Below are 21,690 nucleotides of genomic sequence, written 5' to 3' on the forward strand. Positions count from 1 at the left end.
ATAGTTGTGTGTGCGTATTCAGATGTGTATATGTGTAAAGGAATCTGTGTTTAAGAGTTGTGTGTGTAAAAACATAGTTGTGTGCACGTATTCAGATGTGTATATGTGTAAAGGAATCTGTGTCTAAGAGTTGTTTGTGCAAAATCATAATTGTGTGTGCATATTCAGATGTGTATATGTGTAAAGGAATCTGTGTCTAATAGTAGTGTGTGCAAAATCATAATTGCATGTGCGTATTCAGATGTGTATATGTGTAAAGGAATTTGTGTCTAAGAGTTGTGTGTGCAAAAATCATAATTGTGTGTGCATATTCAGATGTGTATATATGTAAAGGAATGTGTCTAAGAGTTGTGTGTGCGTATTCAGATGTGTATATGTGTAAAGGAATCTGTGTCTAAGAGTTGTGTGTGTAAAAACATAGTTGCGTGTGCGTATTCAGATGTGTATATGTGTAAAGGAATCTGTGTCTAAGAGTTGTGTGTGCAAAAATCATAATTGTGTGCGTGTATTCAGATGTGTATATGTGGAAAGGAATTTGTGTCTAAGAGTTGTGTGTGCAAAATCATAGTTGTGTGTGCGTACTCAGATATATGTATGTGTAAAGGAATCTGTGTCTAAGAGTTGTGTATGTGAAAGCATAGTTGTGTGTGCAAATTCAGATGTGTACATGTGTAAAGGAATCTGTGTCTAAGACTTGTGTGTGAAAGCATAGTTGTGTGTGCATATTCAGAAGTGTATATGTGTAAAGGAATCTGTGTCTAAGAGTTGTGTGTGCAAAAATCATAATTGAATGTGTGTATTCAGATGTGTATATGTGTAAAGGAATCTGTTTCTAAGAGTTGTGTGTGCAAAATCATAATTGTGTGTGCGTATTCAGATGTGTATATGTGTAAAGGAATCAGTGTCTAAGAGTTGTGTGTGTATTCCGATGTGTATATGTGTAAAGGAATCTGTGTCTCAGAGTTGTGTGTGCGTATTTCGATGTGTATATGTGTAAAGGAATCTGTGTCTAAGAGTTGTGTGTGTGAAAGCATAGTTGTGTGTGCGTATTCAGATGTGTATATGTGTAAAGGAATCTGTGTTTAAGAGTTGTGTGTGTAAAAACATAGTTGTGTGCACGTATTCAGATGTGTATATGTGTAAAGGAATCTGTGTCTAAGAGTTGTTTGTGCAAAATCATAATTGTGTGTGCATATTCAGATGTGTATATGTGTAAAGGAATCTGTGTCTAATAGTAGTGTGTGCAAAATCATAATTGCATGTGCGTATTCAGATGTGTATATGTGTAAAGGAATTTGTGTCTAAGAGTTGTGTGTGCAAAAATCATAATTGTGTGTGCATATTCAGATGTGTATATATGTAAAGGAATGTGTCTAAGAGTTGTGTGTGCGTATTCAGATGTGTATATGTGTAAAGGAATCTGTGTCTAAGAGTTGTGTGTGTAAAAACATAGTTGCGTGTGCGTATTCAGATGTGTATATGTGTAAAGGAATCTGTGTCTAAGAGTTGTGTGTGCAAAAATCATAATTGTGTGCGTGTATTCAGATGTGTATATGTGGAAAGGAATTTGTGTCTAAGAGTTGTGTGTGCAAAATCATAGTTGTGTGTGCGTACTCAGATATATGTATGTGTAAAGGAATCTGTGTCTAAGAGTTGTGTATGTGAAAGCATAGTTGTGTGTGCAAATTCAGATGTGTACATGTGTAAAGGAATCTGTGTCTAAGACTTGTGTGTGAAAGCATAGTTGTGTGTGCATATTCAGAAGTGTATATGTGTAAAGGAATCTGTGTCTAATAGTTGTGTGTGCAAAATCATAATTGTATGTGTGTATTCAGATGTGTATATGTGTAAAGGAATCTGTTTCTAAGGGTTGTGTGTGCAAAATCATAATTGTGTGTGCGTATTCAGATGTGTATATGTGTAAAGGAATTTGGGTCTAAGAGTTGTGTGTGCAAAAATCATAATTGTGTGTGCATATTCAGATGTGTATATATGTAAAGGAATGTGTCTAAGAGTTGTGTGTGCGTATTCAGACGTATGTATGTGTAAAGGAATCTGTGTCTAATAGTTGTGTGTGCGTATTGAGATGTGTATATGTGTAAAGGAATCTGTGTCTAAGAGTTGTGTGTCCATATCCAGATATGCGTAAAGGAATCTGTGTCTAAGAGTTGTGTGTGCGTATTCAGATATGTGTAAAGGAATCTGTGTCTAAGAGTTGTGTGTGTGAAAGCATATTTGTGTGTGCGTATTCAGATGTGTGTATGTTTAAGGGCATCTGTTTCTAAGAGTTGTGTGTGTGTAAAAAATGTCTGTAATCAGATTTGTGTGAAGCAGGAAGACTAATTGGCTGTCTGTTTACACGTGACTTTTGCAACACTTCTGCCATGTAAGAGTTGTGTGTTCGTGCAGTGATTTGAATTTGCAAGAAGATGTTTCTGTCCGTAACCTCACCTTGCCTTTCCCCATACTCACCACTAGTCGGCGCCGTCAGAGTGGGCGGAGCTATGTGCCGTGTTAAGTAAGTGATAGTAATGATACAAAATGTGGATTGTTACGTTCATGCCTTGATCGTCAAAGATATTGTTGCTAATATAACCTGCGACATTTATACCCAAAGAGGTGCTTTTGAAAATCTGTACATTTTGTGTTGTACTTACTTACTCAACTGGGGGACACATTTCCTGGGAAATGAATAAATATGTCTGAAATAATATGTACCTTCATGTTATTAATGAAATGAGTCCAAATTCACAATTTTGGTTGTGGATGATGCTAAATATGTAAAGAATAAATCACATGATGTTAGTTGAGGAAAATAGAAGGGAACATGTCAGTGTTGTGGTTAATCTTCATTGTCCTGAATAAATGCTGTGATAATGTTCATCAGTCAAATAGGTGACATTGAGTGTTTGAAAACCCTCCCATATTGTTAATTTTTAATCCATCAGAAGATGAAATGGATTATATTATCAAACTCAAACTACAGGAGGTTTTTCATATCATTTCCAGAGAGTAACAGGCTGGCCGCTGAGCAATATTACACTCTATTACAAAAGAGAGAAGGTTATGCAGTGATATGAGATAGTAAATACAACACGAAATGTACAGATTATCAAAAGCATTTTTGGGTGGTGTAAATGTCGCAGGTTATATTACCAACAGTTTCTTTGACGATCAAGGCATGAACGTAACAATCCACATTTTGTATCATTACTATCACTTCCAAAGACTATAAAAATGGGACCCATTACCTCCCTGCTTTTCACTCAGCATCACGGGTTGGAATTAGGGGTTAAATCACCAAAATGATTGCCGAGCGCGTCCACCGCTGCTGCTCACTGCTCTCCTTACCTCCCAGGGGGCGGAACAAGGGGATGGGTCAAATGCAGAGGTTAATTTCACCACACCTAGTGTGTGTGTGACAATCAGTGGTACTTTAACTTAACGTACAGGCAGCGTAAGTAGTGTTCGAACACGGAAGCGTGGCCTCTATCTTGAACACGGCACATAGCTCCGCCCACTCTGAAGGCGCCGACTAGTGGTGAGTATAGGGAAAGGAAAGGTGAGGTTACAGACAGACAACTCTTTTATAACTATAAATCACCGCACGGACATACAACCGTGGCAGAGGTGTGCAAAAGTCACGTGTAAACAGACAGCGAATCAAAGTTCTTACTTCACACAAATCTGATTACAGACAGACACATTTTTTTACACACACACACACACACACACACACACACACACACACACACACACACACACACACACACACACACACACACACACACACACACAACTCTTAGACACAGATTCCTTTACACATATACACATCTGAATACGCACACACAACTATGATTACACTCACACAACTCTTAGAAACAAATTCCTTTACACATACACACATCTGAATACGCCCACACAACTATGATTACACTCACACAACTCTTAGAAACAAATTCCTTTACACATACACACATCTGAATACACCCACACAACTATGATTACACTCACACAACTCTTAGAAACAAATTCCTTTACACATACACACATCTGAATACACCCACACAACTATGATTACACTCACACAACTCTTAGAAACAAATTCCTTTACACATTCACACATCTGAATACACACACACACAACTATGATTACACTCACACAACTCTTAGAAACAAATTCCTTTACACATACACACATCTGAATACGCGTACACAACTCTTAGAAACAAATTCCTTTACACGTACACACATCTGAATACACACACACATTTATGATTAAAACCACACAATTCTTAGACAAAAACTCCTTTACACATACACACATCTGAATACGCACACACAACTATGATTACATACACACAACTCTTAGACACATACCCCTTTACACGTACACACATCTGAATACACACACACATTTATGATTAAAACCACACAATTCTTAGACAAAAACTCCTTTACACATACACACATCTGAATACGCACACACAGCTATGATTAAAACCATACAACTCTTAGACACAAACTCCTTTACACATACACACATCTGAATACGCATACACAACTATCATTACACAACGATAACTCTTTCACGGCAGAAACGTAGAAAAAAGTCACATGTAAGAAGACGAAGAAATACAGACAGATTTTTTTTTTACCCACAGACTAATCAAAATACGGACACGCAGCTCTGATTACACGCACACACATTGATACACAGACACACATATTAGGACAAAGACATGTGAATTGGATTACAGACGCACAGATTGAGATATACATCTGAAAATAACTTTGCTGCAATAATCCTTCCATACTTTTTCGCAGCAAAGATGTCATGTGTCAAGAATACATTTGCAGTGGAAATGTACGCACATTTCGATAGGCTGTGTATACTTCCTGTGACTTCAGCAGAGCAGACACAATGGCAACAGAGGAATGGCCCGACTTTGTATCACGTACGGCTGCTATCGCAAGTAGTTTGCCTGCGTTCTAATAATAAATTGAGTATTCAAAAAAGAGTCAAAGTCATGTGTATCGTTCTTGAAAGCGCTGGGATGTTTAAGTTTAAAAGACTGCTCTAATCTAGCTGTGAGCATGCAACTGCAGAGACACATATTGTTGTAAATTATATCATATTGAAGGTAATCAGTCATTTTTATGTATCATTGCAACGCTTATCTTTTCAAATGTTGCACTAATTTATTATTTCCGGTGCCCCAAGTCGTCTGTTTTTGCCATGCACACCTATCTTCTTCTTTACCTGAACTCTGGCCATCTCTTTTTGGTTCTAGTCAATGTGCGGTTGTAACAAAGCTCTCAATCGCACTCCTCTGTTGTTCGCTCAAAACATGAGAAAGAAGCACCTCCTGCTAATTGGGATTGGGCAGAGCGTGCAGATCTCAGGCACGTGGCTACTTTCAATAGGATTTGCGTATTTATTAGGGGGCGTGGTCCGGGCCTGCGCAGGCACGCATTTCCAGGTTGATTGTGATGTAACAAAACATGTGCTTGGATATGTGTGGGCGCATACTCTATTACAGGGGTCCCCAAACTACGGCTAAAACCAGCGTCCAAAATCCGGCCCGCGGGAAGTCCCAAGTTAAAAAAATATAATAATACCAAAAATATATATTTATATATATGTATATATTTATTTTTATTTGCTGCCCTTTCTAATCCATTTTCTAACGCTTGTTACTCTCAGTGTCTCCTAGTCGCTCAGGCAAATCAAAATGTCTAAAAATGCATTTCCCTATTGATAACGTGACATCATCGCGCTCGGAACATACATATATATATATATATATATATATATATATATATATATATATATATATATATATATATATATATATATATATATATATATAAGGGCTGCAACTAACGATTAATTTTAATAATCGATTAATCTGTCGATTATTACTTCGATTAATCGATTAATAATCGGATAAATGAGACAAACTACATTTCTATCCTTTCCAGTATTTTATTGAAAAAAAAACAGCATACTGGCGCCATGTTCTTTCAACTTACCAAATAAAACAAAAAAAATGTTACAAAAATGCACACTTTTGACACCCGTGCTATAGATGATAAAAAATTAAATCTGATAAATGTATCGATAAAAAGCAAATAAAACAAAAAAAATGTTACAAAAATGCACACTTTTGACACCCCTGCTATAGATGATAAAAAATTAAATCTGATAAATGTATCGATAAAAAGCAGAGCCTGACGACGCATGCACGTTTATCACAACTCTCTCGCTCTCTCTGTCTCTCCCCATCCCTCACGAATACTGCTGCGTGCACAATTTGTTTTGTTTTTAATCCCTTCTTAACCCTGAACGTACATTGAAAATACACGCAACCCTAACTCAAAATGCTGGACATTTGAGACATAAAGGTTTAAAAAAAAAAAAGTAGCCTCTGCGCATGCGCATAGCATAGATCCAACGAATCGATGACTTAATTAATCGCCAACTGTTTTTATAATCGATTTTAATCGATTCAATCGATTAGTTGTTGCAGCCCTAATATATATATATATACATACATACTGTACCTACACATATACATACATACATACACACATATACGTGTATATATATATATATATATATATATATATATATATATATATACATATACATATGTATATACACAGCCTGGCCCCCAGTCAAGTTTTTTTAACCCAATGCGGCCCCCAAGTCAAAAGGTTTGAGGACCCCTGCTCTAATACATCCGATATTTTTCTTGCGTACAATGTTTTGTGGATTTTAACGTACCTCTCCTTTTAGTAGAAAATCCACACAACTCTTAATACATGAGGCCCAAAGTCAGCTCCTATTAGTGCCACTTTGTTTTGCTGTGCTTTATCTTAACTCAAGCATGACAAAATTAACTATAGGCCAGCTCTTTAACAGGTAAACATGATTCTTTAATCATTTGCCCTTTTGAAATATTTCCCAAAGTTTCTGAAATCCAAGGTTCCTTGATTTCTGATATGCTTTTTTGAAGTGAAATATAAATTGTTGCAGTAATCTAAGGGATTGTGTCAGAGCTGCTCAGAGAAGATGATGATCTGATACACAGCAGAGTGGGGGTTTGAGACTTTTACGTCAAAGTTATGCACACGTAGAAGATATTTTATTTGATTGCATACATGTTGAGGAGGTCGGAGGGAAGCAATCATTTGAAAACCCAGTGAGTAGCAAAGCTTATTGGATAGTTTTCTGTTACAGTTTCAGTTTGCGACCTCACAAAAACTAAACAACAGCCCCCCTGGCCACATTTTAGAACCCTTGTGTGGTTCATGAGTCAAAAAGTTGACCTACCATGGTTTAAAGAAAACATTTAAGTCACTCCGCCTTAAGGAAATGGCTGCAGGTGTAAAAACTTCAAAAGCGATAGTGGCAGTACTCTGGGGAGTCAAAGGCGGTCATATATCAAGAAAGTCAGTGGGATGATTGGTGCAGGACGGATGGGACAAGTGACGCGAGAAGAAGAGCGCTCCAAAAGATGAAAGACAAACTGAAAGAGACAACAAACAACAGATGTGAGCCTGGAGAGTAACCCTGCTTTGTGACAGTGCTGCGATGTGATCAGAGACCGTGGTCAGGGAGCAACGCCTGCTCTGGCTGGAAGCAGCATGATGTGATGCCAGGAAGAAGTACAGAGGAAGGGCACTGGACCAAAGCCCATCCTCATCTTTTTCATTCCTTCCCACATATTCGCATACACCCCCCCGTCTTCCACACTGTCTCCCGTCCAATGCCGGCTTCCACGCTCTGTCAGTGTTATCTATCCGACCATGCTGCCACCCACTTTTGCTCCTTAATTCTTTCTTATATTCCCCCTCCCTCTTGCTCTATCTGCCTCTCTCATATGAGCTTGCAGCAGTCATGGGTGCGGCTGCAGCCAGCCTCCAATGACCAGCTAAAAAAAGGGGAAGACGGTGGAGATAAGGACAGTTTAAAAAAAGGATAAAAGGGCGGCGGAATGACGACAAGGGAAGGAAATGGCTGTGTGAAATGAGAAGGAAAGCTTGGGCGAGGATGACGGGAGGCTCAAAAAAAAGAGGGGTTCTGAGAGCCGGAAGGAGGCATCAATAAGAGATGATTTGACAGCGAAGTTGTACATACTGTTCTCAATTTGAAAATCAATCTCTTCTACTTACAACAGATAGACTGACTTTAACCCATTAAAAACCAGCACACTATAAATGTAGTAATACAAGTCAAATACAACTTTGTGATTGAATTGAACCCCTTTACAGTGCATCCGGAAAGTATTCACACTATTTCCAGATGTTGTTATGTTCCAGCCTTATTCCAAAATGGAATACATTCATTTTTGTCCTCAACATTTTACAGACAATGCCCCATTACCACAATGTGATTATTATTATTTTTTAATATGCAAATTTATTAAAAAAAAAGGAAAACTCAAAAATCACATGTACATAAGTATTCACAGCCTTTGCTCAATACTTTGTTGATGCACCTTTGGCAGCAATTACACTCTCAAGTCTTTTTGAATACGATGTCACAAGCTTGGCACACCTATCTTTGGGCAGTTTGGCCCATTCCCCTTTGCAGCACCTCTCACGCTCCATCAGGTTGGATGGGAAGTGTTGGTTTTCATACAGGATGTCTCTATACATTGCTGCATTCATCTTAGTCTAGTCAGGGAGGTGACCAAGAACCATATGGTCACTCTGGCAACAGTTGGGGACGTCTCTGCGCTGCTGACGGGTCTCCATGCAAGAGGATCCCCAGCTGGCCCCACTGTGGACTGGACTCTCACATTATTAACCGCATCCACTCAGCATAAATTGCACTGGTCGCCCGGAGACCGGTCCCCACATCTGCGGTCCCCTCCAAGGTTTCTCATTACGCCCATTGGGTTGAGTTTTTTCTTGCCCTGATGTGGGATCTGAGCCGAGGATGTCGTTGTGGCTTGTGCAGCCCTTTCAGACACTTGTGATTAAGGGCTATATAAATAAACCTTGATTGATTGATTGATGATGTATGTAAGTATATATGTAATGTAGTAACGGGCACATTTATAATAACATTTAATATTTATATACTATGATAATTTTAGACATACGCGGCACATTATATTCAAAAACGCATCACAACGTTTGCTTTTTTTCCCCTTCATCAGTGATTATTACTCACTGTAGACTTTATGAGAGCCAACAAACATAATAAAACATTGCCTACTGTACAATGTCTGCTGTCATTAGGATGCAGACTGCTAAAATGTTCATATAATCCCATTTAGATGAAAAATGTCTCGTAATCCTCACAAAGAAACAAGGTTGCAGGGGGGACAAGCGCCTTTTCGTGTCATTCTTGCCAGTTCCAGGTCCTAAATGGCTATCAAAGTGTCCCAACTTGTGGCATTATATTCTCAGCCATCTACTTTCCAGGTGAGATGCATGATTTATAATCTAGAAAAAATGTACATGGAGCAGGGAAGCGAGGAAACAGCAAACCACTCGATGATGTAAACATAAGGACACAGCAAGTGATCACGTCGCCGCTATAAATAGTTTGTCTGCGTTAGCGTTCATAAACACAATATCAGTAATACTTGGTTAATATTCAAGTCACGGAATGTAAATTGAGTATTGTTGCTGCTTTTTGAATGGTTATTTATTGGATTTAAGGAGCGAAATAAAGGACCTCCCATTGGCTACGCTGTAAGTGGATTTTTATTTACGTTTATTTAATATTTAGAATGCATTAAAAAAATCCATTCGTAGTAGTGTCTTTCATGATGATTGTGAACGATAGGAAAAATTCACAAAAAAGTGCACTTCCCCTTCAAAGCTGTCATTGCTGCCAAAGGTGCAAATGCTGTGAATACCCTTTTAAATTTTTATTTTTTATTTTTAATGAACTTGTAAATTTAAAAAAAAGTCTCATTATGTAGTATTGTCTGTAGAATTGTCAGGACACAAATTAATGTATTCTATTTTGGAATAAGGCTGTAACATAACAAAATATGGAAAAAGTGAAGCGATGTGAATACTTTTTGGATTGACTGGATGTCTCTCAATTAAGTATAGAAAACATTTTTGGAGTAGTTGTCATGTGACAGTCATGTGACTATCCCAGGATATAGCTTTCCCAAAATGGCAACGTATCAGGTAAACATGCTCCTTTCCAAGAGATTATTCATAAATCCCTTTTTAAAGGTATACAAATGGAATGCACCACCTAGCTGCGCTACAAAGTAAACACTCATCCTGAATTCAACGTGTGCAATCTGAAAACGAAACCATCACGCAGGCAGATTTGCAATAAGCCCCATCAAACAAGAGGGTATGAACCCCAGGGAGCCCTGATCCTGACATACCCAAGCCCGGAATATGTGATTATTATTTATTTAACACAGCTATATTTGGGTAAAAATTGACAATCTTTTTGAAAAATCATAATATTATTAACAATAATGATAGTAATACAAATATATTACCTCCTTCTAACAGTTAAGTACTAGGGGTCTAATGGTACATATATTTGTAATCTGTTTTTTTGGTACGGAACTTTTAGATACAGTTTAAAAGTGAGAGACGGGAAGTGTTTATTTTGCTACATGTCAATGTAGTATGTAAAGAAAAATGGCCGGCAGCTCAGACTCTGGCTTATGGAAGTCATGACTTGCGATAGAGCCAAGGAGAAGCCATTGCTTGAAAAAGCACTTATGTAATGTTTGGGGCACTTTGCCAATGTCAACGGACAAACACAAGTAGATAAGACAAAAGCAATGTGCCACAATTGTTCATTGTTGGAATTGCAAATTAACTAATAAAATACAATATCTTCCTGTTCAAACCATGTGCACTATACTAAAAAAGGAATTTTGTAAACTATTATATATTTTATTTTTCTTAATCATATGTAATTTTCATTTGAGAGCTTTATTTGTTTGCTAGACACTTGCATTGTATATGTTCCATTTTACAAATCATAAGAACTGACAAAGGTGATCAGTTTCATGTTTTGCATTTTGCTCCTGGACTGTAACAAAACTAAAACTGACCTTAAAACCAAGGTAGATACCAAGCTGTGATGATGACGTACCGTTACACCCTAGTAATTACTCGGGTAATTGTAACATTACAAAAAGAACATACATCAGTGTCTTACAAGCTTATGCCTTCAGATCCACATTGAAGAAAGTACTGTTCCATCTGTCAAAAATATGATGGGACTTATGGCAGACATATCAAACAGCATAACTGTATTTCATGTGAGAACACTAATGGGATGTATGGGAACACAAATTGTATTTTTGTTCAACTTACCACGCCTCAGCGATCGGTGGGCTAACAAAATCAAGTGGAAAAAAACAAGTTTCAGTTACATGCTGACAATGGCAAGGACACAAGTTAATTTAAGAACGACTGACAAAGAAAGCCATCCCTCAAAAAAGTAAAAATAAAACTAACACTTAGCGTTCCAAGAATAATAATCAGAGAATAATTTTTTCTCCTGAGAAACTGCTAATGTGCGTTTGTCACAGTCCACATGGGGGTTCCTGGCAGTGGACTTTATCTTGAAATAAACACTGCGTGCTTAAACTTTAAGCCAATCAGAAGTCTCTACTATTGACAGTATGTTAGAATGGACTTTTACTGATTCATGAACATACAGACTTAACCATTAAAAAAAAGCAAGTCATGTTTGTATTTTGCAATTTCTGCATCTTTTCAGCTCAGTAGACAGTATTACTTGGAGTGTTGCTGACAAAGGAAACTACATTTCTACTGTATTTACAACTCTGGAGCATGTTTGGCCAATCAACAGGTTATCACGCATTAGGACCTTAAAATTAGTGCATCAATTGAAGCAGTAGAAAACAGATGGATGGAAGAACACTTTGCATGTCCTAACATGGGCCCTCAACATCATTGTCCAAACTTTTTCCACCGACGGCCGCATATTCGCATACTTAAAAACTAACTGAAACATTTCAGTGTATTGTATAGCAGCATATGCTAAGCTATTTGGAAAAGACAAAAACAACATTATTTTCTTGTGTTATATGTCAGTGTTAGGCCACGAATGACCCTTAGAGGGCCTCAAAAAATGTATTTGTGTCTTGGCTTTGGTCAGTTGTAATAAACTTTTTCACCACTTGTGGCAGTAATGACAATATCAAACAAACAGAAGAAGTTTGGAGCTAAAGTCATAGAAAAGTTTTATAAGTGCAGAAAATATAACTAAAGTTGTGAGGGTGTATTTTAATTTGCACTTAAATTTTATTGACATTTTATTTAAAAAAAAACAAAAACAACGTACATTATTACGATAAATATTTATTTATTTGAATTTATTTTAGCCTTGCATAATTTATTTTTCATCAGTTTTCACGAGTCCATTCTTTAGTATTAGTATTTATTCAAGCCTTGACATTATTAATTGTGATTAACACATTCTTTTATATCATTTGACAAGGTTGTAAACGGTATGTAAGTTAGATATAAATACTGTAATGAATATGATTAAAATCTACAGTAAGATTACTAATTTAGTGTTTAAATTTGAGTGGGCTCCAGAGCCCTCTGTAGTGGAAAAGTTGGGCTATGACAACAGAAAGGTTAAGAACCCCTGTTATAGGTGACCAATAATGTAATTTCTGGACTACAAGCAGCTACTTTCTTTCCATGCTTTATACAATGGTGCCTCTTATTTATGGATTTGTTCCGGGTTCACAAGCTTCACATGCCGCCAATAAATTTATCCTCGTCACAGACCAATAAACTAGGCGAACGGGTCACGGTGGACCAATGAAATTGTTCACGTTAAATTAAACACACTAACACAATCATTCAGTCAGCCACTTAACGTGTTATGGACTCACTCTCATCTTGGAGAAGAAATGACAAAATGCCCACAAACAACAAATACAATTGATCCAGCCATCGAAAAAAAAAAAAAAAAGATCATGACTTCAGCAGTTTTATTGCGCAGGACGAAGACCCTGCCTAATGACCTCTCTAGTAGGCTACTTTATGTCGTGTTACAGGCACTGTCTTTTGTAAAATTTGTAAATGAACGCAAGCACCCGTGCAAATATTTCATGCAGTTAGACTTGTGCAGCCACTCGATGTTCAAAATAAATTTTCTCCCAAAATTTGGTGGGTGTGGCTTATACATAGGGGCGCTATATAGCCTGGAAATTATGGTAGTTGTTTGTGTTGTATACACATACTTGCCAACCTTGAGACCTCCGAATTCGGGAAATGGGGGGTTGGGTGGTAGCGGGGGGTGTATATTGTAGCGTCCCGGAAGAGTTAGTGCTGCCAGGGCTTCTGGGTATTTGTTCTGTTGTGATTATGTTGTGTTACGGTGCGGATGTTCTCCCAAAATGTGTTTGTCATTCTTGTTTGGTGTGGGTTCACAGTGTGGCGCATATTTGTAACAGTGTTAAAGTTGTTTATACGGCCACCCTCAGTGTGACCTGTATGGGTGTTGATCAAGTATGCATGCATTCACTTATGTGAGTGTAAAAGCCGCATATATTATGTGACTGGGCCGGCACGCTGTTTGTATGGAGGAAAAGCGTACGTGACGACAGGTTGTAGAGGACGCTAAAGGCAGTGCCTTTAAGGTACGCCCCCAATATTGTTGTCCGGGTGGAAATCCGGAGAAATTCGGGAGAATGGTTGCCCCGGGAGATTTTTGGGAGGGGCACTGACATTCGGGAGTCTCCCAGGAGGGTTGGCAAGTATGTGTATACACCTCAATAATAATAAAGTCATTTAAGTTTTTTTAGAACATGTCGAGGGCCGATAAATAAAAGCTTCTGGCCAAAAATGGCCCCTGGGCCGCACTTTAGACACCCTTGAATTTGACAACTGATGTCCAAAGTGTGGCCCAAGGGCTATTTTTGGCCTGCAGCTTGAATTTTGTTGGCCAGCAGCAAATTTCCAAAACGAAATTTAACAAAAAAAACAACAAAAATGGACGGAAAAAACTTGACATTTTGATACTAATATTTGATAGTACGCTTTGTCACCTATAACAGTGTATCTCAATTTCAATTTCTGAATTTCTCAAACACAAAAATTCTGACTTAAGTGGGGAAGCTTTATTTTCATTTGCACTTTAATTTTCTTGACAGTTTATTTAAGATATGTATATTATTATTTATCATTATATTAGTTATAATGTATTTATTTTAGCACTGTGTAGTTGTATGTACTTTTATTTTTCATCAGTTTTTATAAGTCCCTTCTTTTGCAGTATATTTGATTAGTATTTATTTTTGTAAACAGCCTGATATTGATATTAATCGTTTTGATGAACACATTACTCCAGGTACTCTGGCTTCCTCCCACCTCCAAAGACATGCACCTGGTGATAGGTTGATTGGCATGAATATTGTCTGTCTATCTGTATTGGCCCTGTGATGAGGTGGCGACTTGTCCAAGGTGTACACCACCTTCCGCCCGAATGCAGCTGAGATAGGCTCCAGGACCCGCCGCGACCCCGAAAGGGACAAGCGGTAGAAAATGGATGGATGTTTTCATATCATTTGACAAGATTTATCCTGTTAAACTGGTAGTAGGTTAGATTCAGTTAATTTGAGTGGGTCCTGGGTCCCTCTGTAGTGGAAACGGTGGGCCCCGAGGTCAAAAAGGTTAAGAACCCCTGACCTATAACACAAAACTAGAGATGTCCGATAATATCGGCATGCGTTAAAATGTAATATCGGAAATTATCGGTATCGTTTTTTTATTATCGGTATCGTTTTATTTATTTTTATTTTATTAAATCAACATAAAAAACACAAGATACACTTACAATTAGTGCACCAACCCAAAAAACCTTCCTCCCCCGCCATCATTCACACTCATTCACACAAAAGGGATGTTTCTTTCTGTTATTAATATTTTGGTTCCTACATTATATATCAATATATATCAATACAGTCTGCAAGGGATACAGTCCGTAAGCACACATGATTGTGCGTGCTGCTGGTCCACTAATAGTACTAACCTTTAACAATTAATTTTACTCATTTTCATTAATTACTAGTTTCAATGTAACTGTTTTTATATTGTTTTACTTTCTTTTTTATTCAAGAAAATGTTTTTAATTTATTTATCTTATTTTATTTTATTAATTTTTGTTAAAAGTACCTTATCTTCACCATACCTGGTTGTCCAAATTAGGCATAATAATGTGTTAATTCCACGACTGTATATATCGGTTGATATCGGTATTGGTTGATATCGGTATCGGTAATTAAAGAGTTGGACTAAATCGGAATATCGGATATCGGCAAAAAGCCATTATCGGACATCCCTACACAAAACTGTCATATAGTTTGCATTTTGAATACATATAATGCCAGTTTTTAGCATTTTTTGATCTGCAAAATATAGTATCAACATGTCCCCCGCATGCTTTGAGTTTTCAGTGTGCAGCCCTTGGTAGAAAAAGTTTGGACACCCCTGATTATGTCACCGTCAAGATAAAAATAGCTTTGTGCCACTATCAGTTAATTAGTCTAGTGACCACAAAGCAGTCAATGCCCTCACAATAATAACTATTGTGACAAACTGAGTGACAGCTGTAATAAAACCAATTTAGCTCGAACGCTCTCTTTGCAGAGGTGCATGAGGCTACAGTGATAACGTTTGTTCTCAGACAACAATGAGGTTGCATTCGCCATGTCAACCAAGGGGACAAGTTGACCTCCAGCCAATTATTCTTTTCTGAGATGGTCAGTGACTGTTTCTTGCTCATAACTCTGGGAAGGGGAACAATTCAGTCCCCCAAAAACAATAAAGGATTTTGTTACAGAAAGATATACAGGGTTGAAGGGAGCGCCATGTCAAACTGTTTCTCGACCAACGATGTGAAACACTCCAATCAGGTGAATGGCCAGTTCCAGTAAGAATATTGCCCTCCAAACTAGTTTGTCTTACCGTTCTTAGGTGTGCGTATGGGGCTACCTAGAGCCACATGGTTATAGTTGTGCTGATGGGTACCTGCAATGACAAAAGCAACGAAAGATCTGTTCAGTGTTCATGGAATGGTCTGTATCAATCCTAATACAGAATGTTAAAAGCATGAGGGTGATTATGACGGGGTCTTTTTTTTTGTTTTGTTTTACTGCAATTCAGACAAACACTTCCATGCACCATTGTAAGAATGCTGCAGTCATGTGGCATTTTACAGTTGTCATGTCCTTTGAGTGTGAAGTATCGCTTTTGTCATGATTATTTTTAATAATCATTATTTTCATGCTGATGAATGCAAAAAAAAAAGATGATTGAGAAAAGCAGGAAGTGTGAATCCGCAAAAAGTGTAGTCTGCAAAAACGTTGGCGTTATCCTGCAAAAACAAAGTCAGATAGAACAGAATCAAGGTCAGGCTAGAGTTAAAAAAAAAACACTCCAGGTGAAATAAACATTTAAAAAGATGTGGCTTACAAACAACGTTTTTCACAGGAACTGTGTTCCTAGAATACAAACAACAACAATAATACAAAGCCTTCAACAATCCATGCAGTTCCAGTTAACATGTGATCTCTCAATACATGTACGAATTTGGGAGGCAATGACACAAAAACAAATCTGCAAGGTCTACATAACAATGAAAGATCCCAGCAGCTTTTAAGTAGCGTATCAGTTTAATACAAAATATATTTTTATTTTTCAAACTTTCCTGTTGCATGTACAGGTAAAAGCCAGTAAATTAGAATATTTTGAAAAACTTGATTTATTTCAGTAATTGCATTCAAAAGGTGTAACTTGTACATTATATTTATTCATTGCACACAGACTGATGCATTCAAATGTTTATTTCATTTAATTTTGATGATTTGAAGTGGCAACAAATGAAAATCCAAAATTCCGTGTGTCACAAAATTAGAATATTACTTAAGGCTAATACAAAAAAGGGATTTTTAGAAATGTTGGCCAACTGAAAAGTATGAAAATGAAAAATATGAGCATGTACAATACTCAATACTTGGTTGGAGCTCCTTTTGCCTCAATTACTGCGTTAATGCGGCGTGGCATGGAGTCGATGAGTTTCTGGCACTGCTCAGGTGTTATGAGAGCCCAGGTTGCTCTGATGGTGGCCTTCAACTCTTCTGCGTTTTTGGGTCTGGCATTCTGCATCTTCCTTTTCACAATACCCCACAGATTTTCTATGGGGCTAAGGTCAGGGGAGTTGGCGGGCCAATTTAGAACAGAAATACCATGGTCCGTAAACCAGGCACGGGTAGATTTTGCGCTGTGTGCAGGCGCCAAGTCCTGTTGGAACTTGAAATCTCCATCTCCATAGAGCAGGTCAGCAGCAGGAAGCATGAAGTGCTCTAAAACTTGCTGGTAGACGGCTGCATTGACCCTGGATCTCAGGAAACAGAGTGGACCGACACCAGCAGATGACATGGCACCCCAAACCATCACCCAACCATGCAAATTTTGCATTTCCTTTGGAAATCGAGGTCCCAGAGTCTGGAGGAAGACAGGAGAGGCACAGGATCCACGTTGCCTGAAGTCTAGTGTAAAGTTTCCACCATCAGTGATGGTTTGGGGTGCCATGTCATCTGCTGGTGTCGGTCCACTCTGTTTCCTGAGATCCAGGGTCAACGCAGCCATCTACCAGCAAGTTTTAGAGCACTTCATGCTTCCTGCTGCTGACCTGCTCTATGGAGATGGAGATTTCAAGTTCCAACAGGACTTGGCGCCTGCACACAGCGCAAAATCTACCCGTGCCTGGTTTACGGACCATGGCATTTCTGTTCTAAATTGGCCCGCCAACTCCCCTGACCTTAGCCCCATAGAAAATCTGTGGGGTATTGTGAAAAGGAAGATGCAGAATGCCAGACCCAAAAACGCAGAAGAGTTGAAGGCCACTATCAGAGCAACCTGGGCTCTCATAACACCTGAGCAGTGCCAGAAACTCATCGACTCCATGCCACGCCGCATTAACGCAGTAATTGAGGCAAAAGGAGCTACAACCAAGTATTGAGTATTGTACATGCTCATATTTTTCATTTTCATACTTTTCAGTTGGCCAACATTTCTAAAAATCCCTTTTTTGTATTAGCCTTAAGTAATATTCTAATTTTGTGACACACGGAATTTTGGATTTTCATTTGTTGCCACTTCAAATCATCAAAATTAAATGAAATAAACATTTGAATGCATCAGTCTGTGTGCAATGAATAAATATAATGTACAAGTTACACCTTTTGAATGCAATTACTGAAATAAATCAAGTTTTTCAAAATATTCTAATTTACTGGCTTTTACCTGTATTTTATGGTGTTTGCACGTGTTTTGTTTTGGGTCATTTTGGTGGTGAGTCTATGCAAGGCTATTATGACCGAGCAGTGAGGGAAATTGGGTAGCATGCAAAAAAAACATGCATACATCCAAGTCAAGGCTACCTCAGCCTTCTTGGATTGAATGTCATTCAAATATTTATTTGAATGTAGCAATGGTTAAAAATTAAGCAGAGGGCTGAAAGTGTTGTGTTTATTTTGGTTGGCGAGCAGGCTTCTGTGTGACTTTAAAGCTCTGGCTGTTATCACCAATCTAGAAACAAAATACATTCATTATAAAATGAACGTAGGAAACAAAAAAATGCCTGACTGGGCATTCTAAGGAGATTGAATAATGTTTGATTGTCTAAAAGACCTTAGTGGCCAGGACATGAATGCAACTTGTATCCTCCCATATACGCATCCCCATGTCCTACTTAGACTTATGTGCCTCCATTGTGTGCTCATTCTCCTGTATCTATTCATGCTTTTGACACAGGTGTCTTGTTTCTTCATCTTGGTACTGTACTGTACACTGTATGTATCATGTAAAGTGAGTCCATTTGTAAAGTGCTTTGTTCAGTAGCTTTATTGAAACAAGTTGCAAATATGCACTGGGAATATTTTATTCATGATATTCTGCTTTCTCTACCCTTAACCCCTTCTTTTTCTGGGGTAATTTGTGTGGCTAAATTTGCCCATCAAAGTACTGTACATGTAAAGTTGTCATTTACCCATTTGAACGACAGTTGAGTCATATGGATTTTGGGCTATTTTGAAAACTACAGACACATTTCTTCCCTTAACAGTTGTGTTAAAAGTATTACTGACACAAACACAACCAATAGGAGTTTGGATAGACACTGAAAAAAATAAAACATTTTTTTTAGGTTGGCCTATATTCCTTTGGGAGACATGTATCTTCAAAATAACTAGTCTGGACGCATGAACTGGAAAATACAATGGGACCATAGCTTTCAAATTAATAAAACATTTGACAATAATACTCTTTTGTTTTTTTCTTAAGTTAGGATCAGATGTTCAAAAGGTATTTCTTGACTCTCAGTCAGACTAGGTCAGAGTCTTCACTGACTCCATGCAAACAAAGCTCCATGGCTTCCTGACAAGCTTTGAAGAATGTTTTGTCATGAAATTTTGGAAAATTGAAGATCCAAAAAGAACTCAATAGGCTCAACGTTGGTTCACAGTCATACTTGCCAACCCTCCCGGATTTTCCGGGAGACTCCCGAAATTCAGCGCCTCTCCCAAAAACCTCCCGGGACAAATTTTCTCCCGAAAATCTCCCGAAATTCAGGCGGACCTGGAGGCCACGCCCCCTCCAGCTCCATGCGGACCTGGAGGGTCTGCATGGAGCAATGTTGTTGTAATATATTGAGTTGGAGGCAATAAACAGGCGAGGGGATGAAGTACGTCTCTTTACTGTAGACTTCAGAACAGACTCACACACTTGATGTCAGGTGCGCAACACCACGTAAATCGTTGGCCAACCAAAAAGTAACCCCAGTACGCTATAGCCAACATTCACCAGGAGATGGCAACAGACAAACATAGATCACTCTATTACATTCCTCCCCTTTTAGAAATGTAGAAGTTACTCAAAAGAAATAAACAACCCAACCAAAAAATGCAGCAGCTCAATTAAAAAACTGTACATCATGTTTCAGTGTTGTTTCTGTAGCACGGTGTGGCTAACATAAATACACTTAGTTCCACCCCTCTTTTCTTTGCGAGGATTATGAGTGATTTTTCATCTAAAAAATCAGTCGGCATCTTAATGACAGCAGACCTTATACAGCAAGTGATGTTTTATTATGTTTGTTGTCTCTCATAAAGTCTGCGGTAAGTAATAATCAGTGATGGGGTTGAAGGAAAAAGTGAACGCTGAAAGTGAATGTTATAATAAATGTTCCTGTTACTACATTACATATATACTGACATCATGTACAGTATGTTAAACCTTAATGGAGGTGTTTGGATGTTTATAGGCAGAACAGAGCAGCTCCCATATGCTCTATTGTAAGCAGACTTTTGTTCGCATGTATTTACTATCTAGAATGCATAAAAAAATAACATCCATTGTCATGTCTTTCATAATGATTGTGAACGATAGGCAAAATAAAAAAGGGCAGATCCCCTTTGAAATCAAAGAGTGCAAATATAATACTTTAATATTGCACACTTAATCAGAAGTGTTTTCTGTGTGGATTTCAACATTGCCAAAGTTTAGACCTGTCTCACACCTTCTGGAAGAGAAGTCCATATTCTAGGACAGGGGTAGGCACACTTTTTGTTTTAGGGGCCACACTGGATTTTGAAATTTGACAGATGGCCCTGGCAAGCACGTGATGTAGAGCTGTATTAAAGTCTATTCTCTAAAGACAGGAAATAATGCCAAAGCTTGGCAACAAAATCGTGAGTCCTCTGCACCTAGCTGCCACATACTGTCTCTGGCCATATCTCTTAGTATGCAAGACAACAGTCCAATCAACACCAACAGTCGGCTGTGGGAAGCAGAGTCACTTTTCTGCAGTTGGCACACAGAGAGGAAACACGTTTCCCTATCTGGTCCATTGTCATACTGTGCAGAAGCTTTAGTGGCCGACTGGCAGTGGCGCAGACCAGGCTGGACATGGCCGTGTGGAGGTGTTTTAGATGAAGGATGGGAGCTTTAGTGAGCCCACTGCTCGGAGAAAGTTGATGAATGACAGCTATTCTCAGGGGGTGTGTAGGAAATCGTGCGCAGCTATCATTGTCTGTTTGTACGTCTGCATGAGAGAAGGAACAGATAGATGGAGGACCGCAGTCGCAGGGAGTTGCGCTTGTGACACTTCATTTGCTATTTGCTGCTGTGCCTGTTTAAAAATGCATTAGAGGGGACTGCTGAAACATCCATTTAAATTTTTCACACAAGTGACAGAGGACGGGGGTGAGGGGGCTGACACACTCGCATCATGTGTTTCAATATTTGCAGACATGTGTCTTCACACACTTCCTATGCTATTTATTATTTTTTTCTCTTTGAAACTTGCAACAAATTATTAGACTTACAGTACGTCAGGGGTGTTCAAACATTTACCCGCTAAGGGCCGCATACACACATATTAAAGGTCGCAGGGACTCTTGATACATTTTTTACATTAAAGAGGATACAACCAATTTAATGTTGATTAATCTATGCTAAGCTATCTGAAAAAAACATCCATATCTTAGCTTTGTGTTAAATGTAATTAGTGTAATATCTAATGAAAATATGCTTGTAGCCATATTAATCAGATATTTTTCAGATCAGTTCAGTTCAGTTCAGTTTCAGTTTATTTCGAACATGCATACGACTCAATGTAATGCATCACACAATTCC

General features: G+C 38.3%; 1 protein-coding gene across 5 annotated transcripts in view; it reads right to left on the reverse strand.

Moving 5' to 3' along the window:
* Positions 1–21,690, reverse strand: part of shisa6 (shisa family member 6) — a 218,758-nt gene that overhangs the window by 27,190 nt on the left and 169,878 nt on the right. For 4 of the 5 annotated variants that reach the window (XM_061967050.2, XM_061967048.2, XM_061967049.2 and 1 more), the window contains 2 exons: positions 15,961–16,023; positions 11,326–11,346 (listed from right to left, as the gene is read on the reverse strand). The exons of the other annotated variant lie outside the window; for it this stretch is intronic. In XM_061967050.2, coding sequence (XP_061823034.1) covers positions 11,326–11,346; positions 15,961–16,023 — 84 coding nt within the window. The remainder of the gene's footprint in view (positions 1–11,325; positions 11,347–15,960; positions 16,024–21,690) is intronic. 5 annotated transcript variants of the gene reach the window in all.

Source organism: Nerophis lumbriciformis, linkage group LG11, assembly GCF_033978685.3.
Source record: "Nerophis lumbriciformis linkage group LG11, RoL_Nlum_v2.1, whole genome shotgun sequence".
Lineage (NCBI taxonomy): Eukaryota > Metazoa > Chordata > Actinopteri > Syngnathiformes > Syngnathidae > Nerophis > Nerophis lumbriciformis.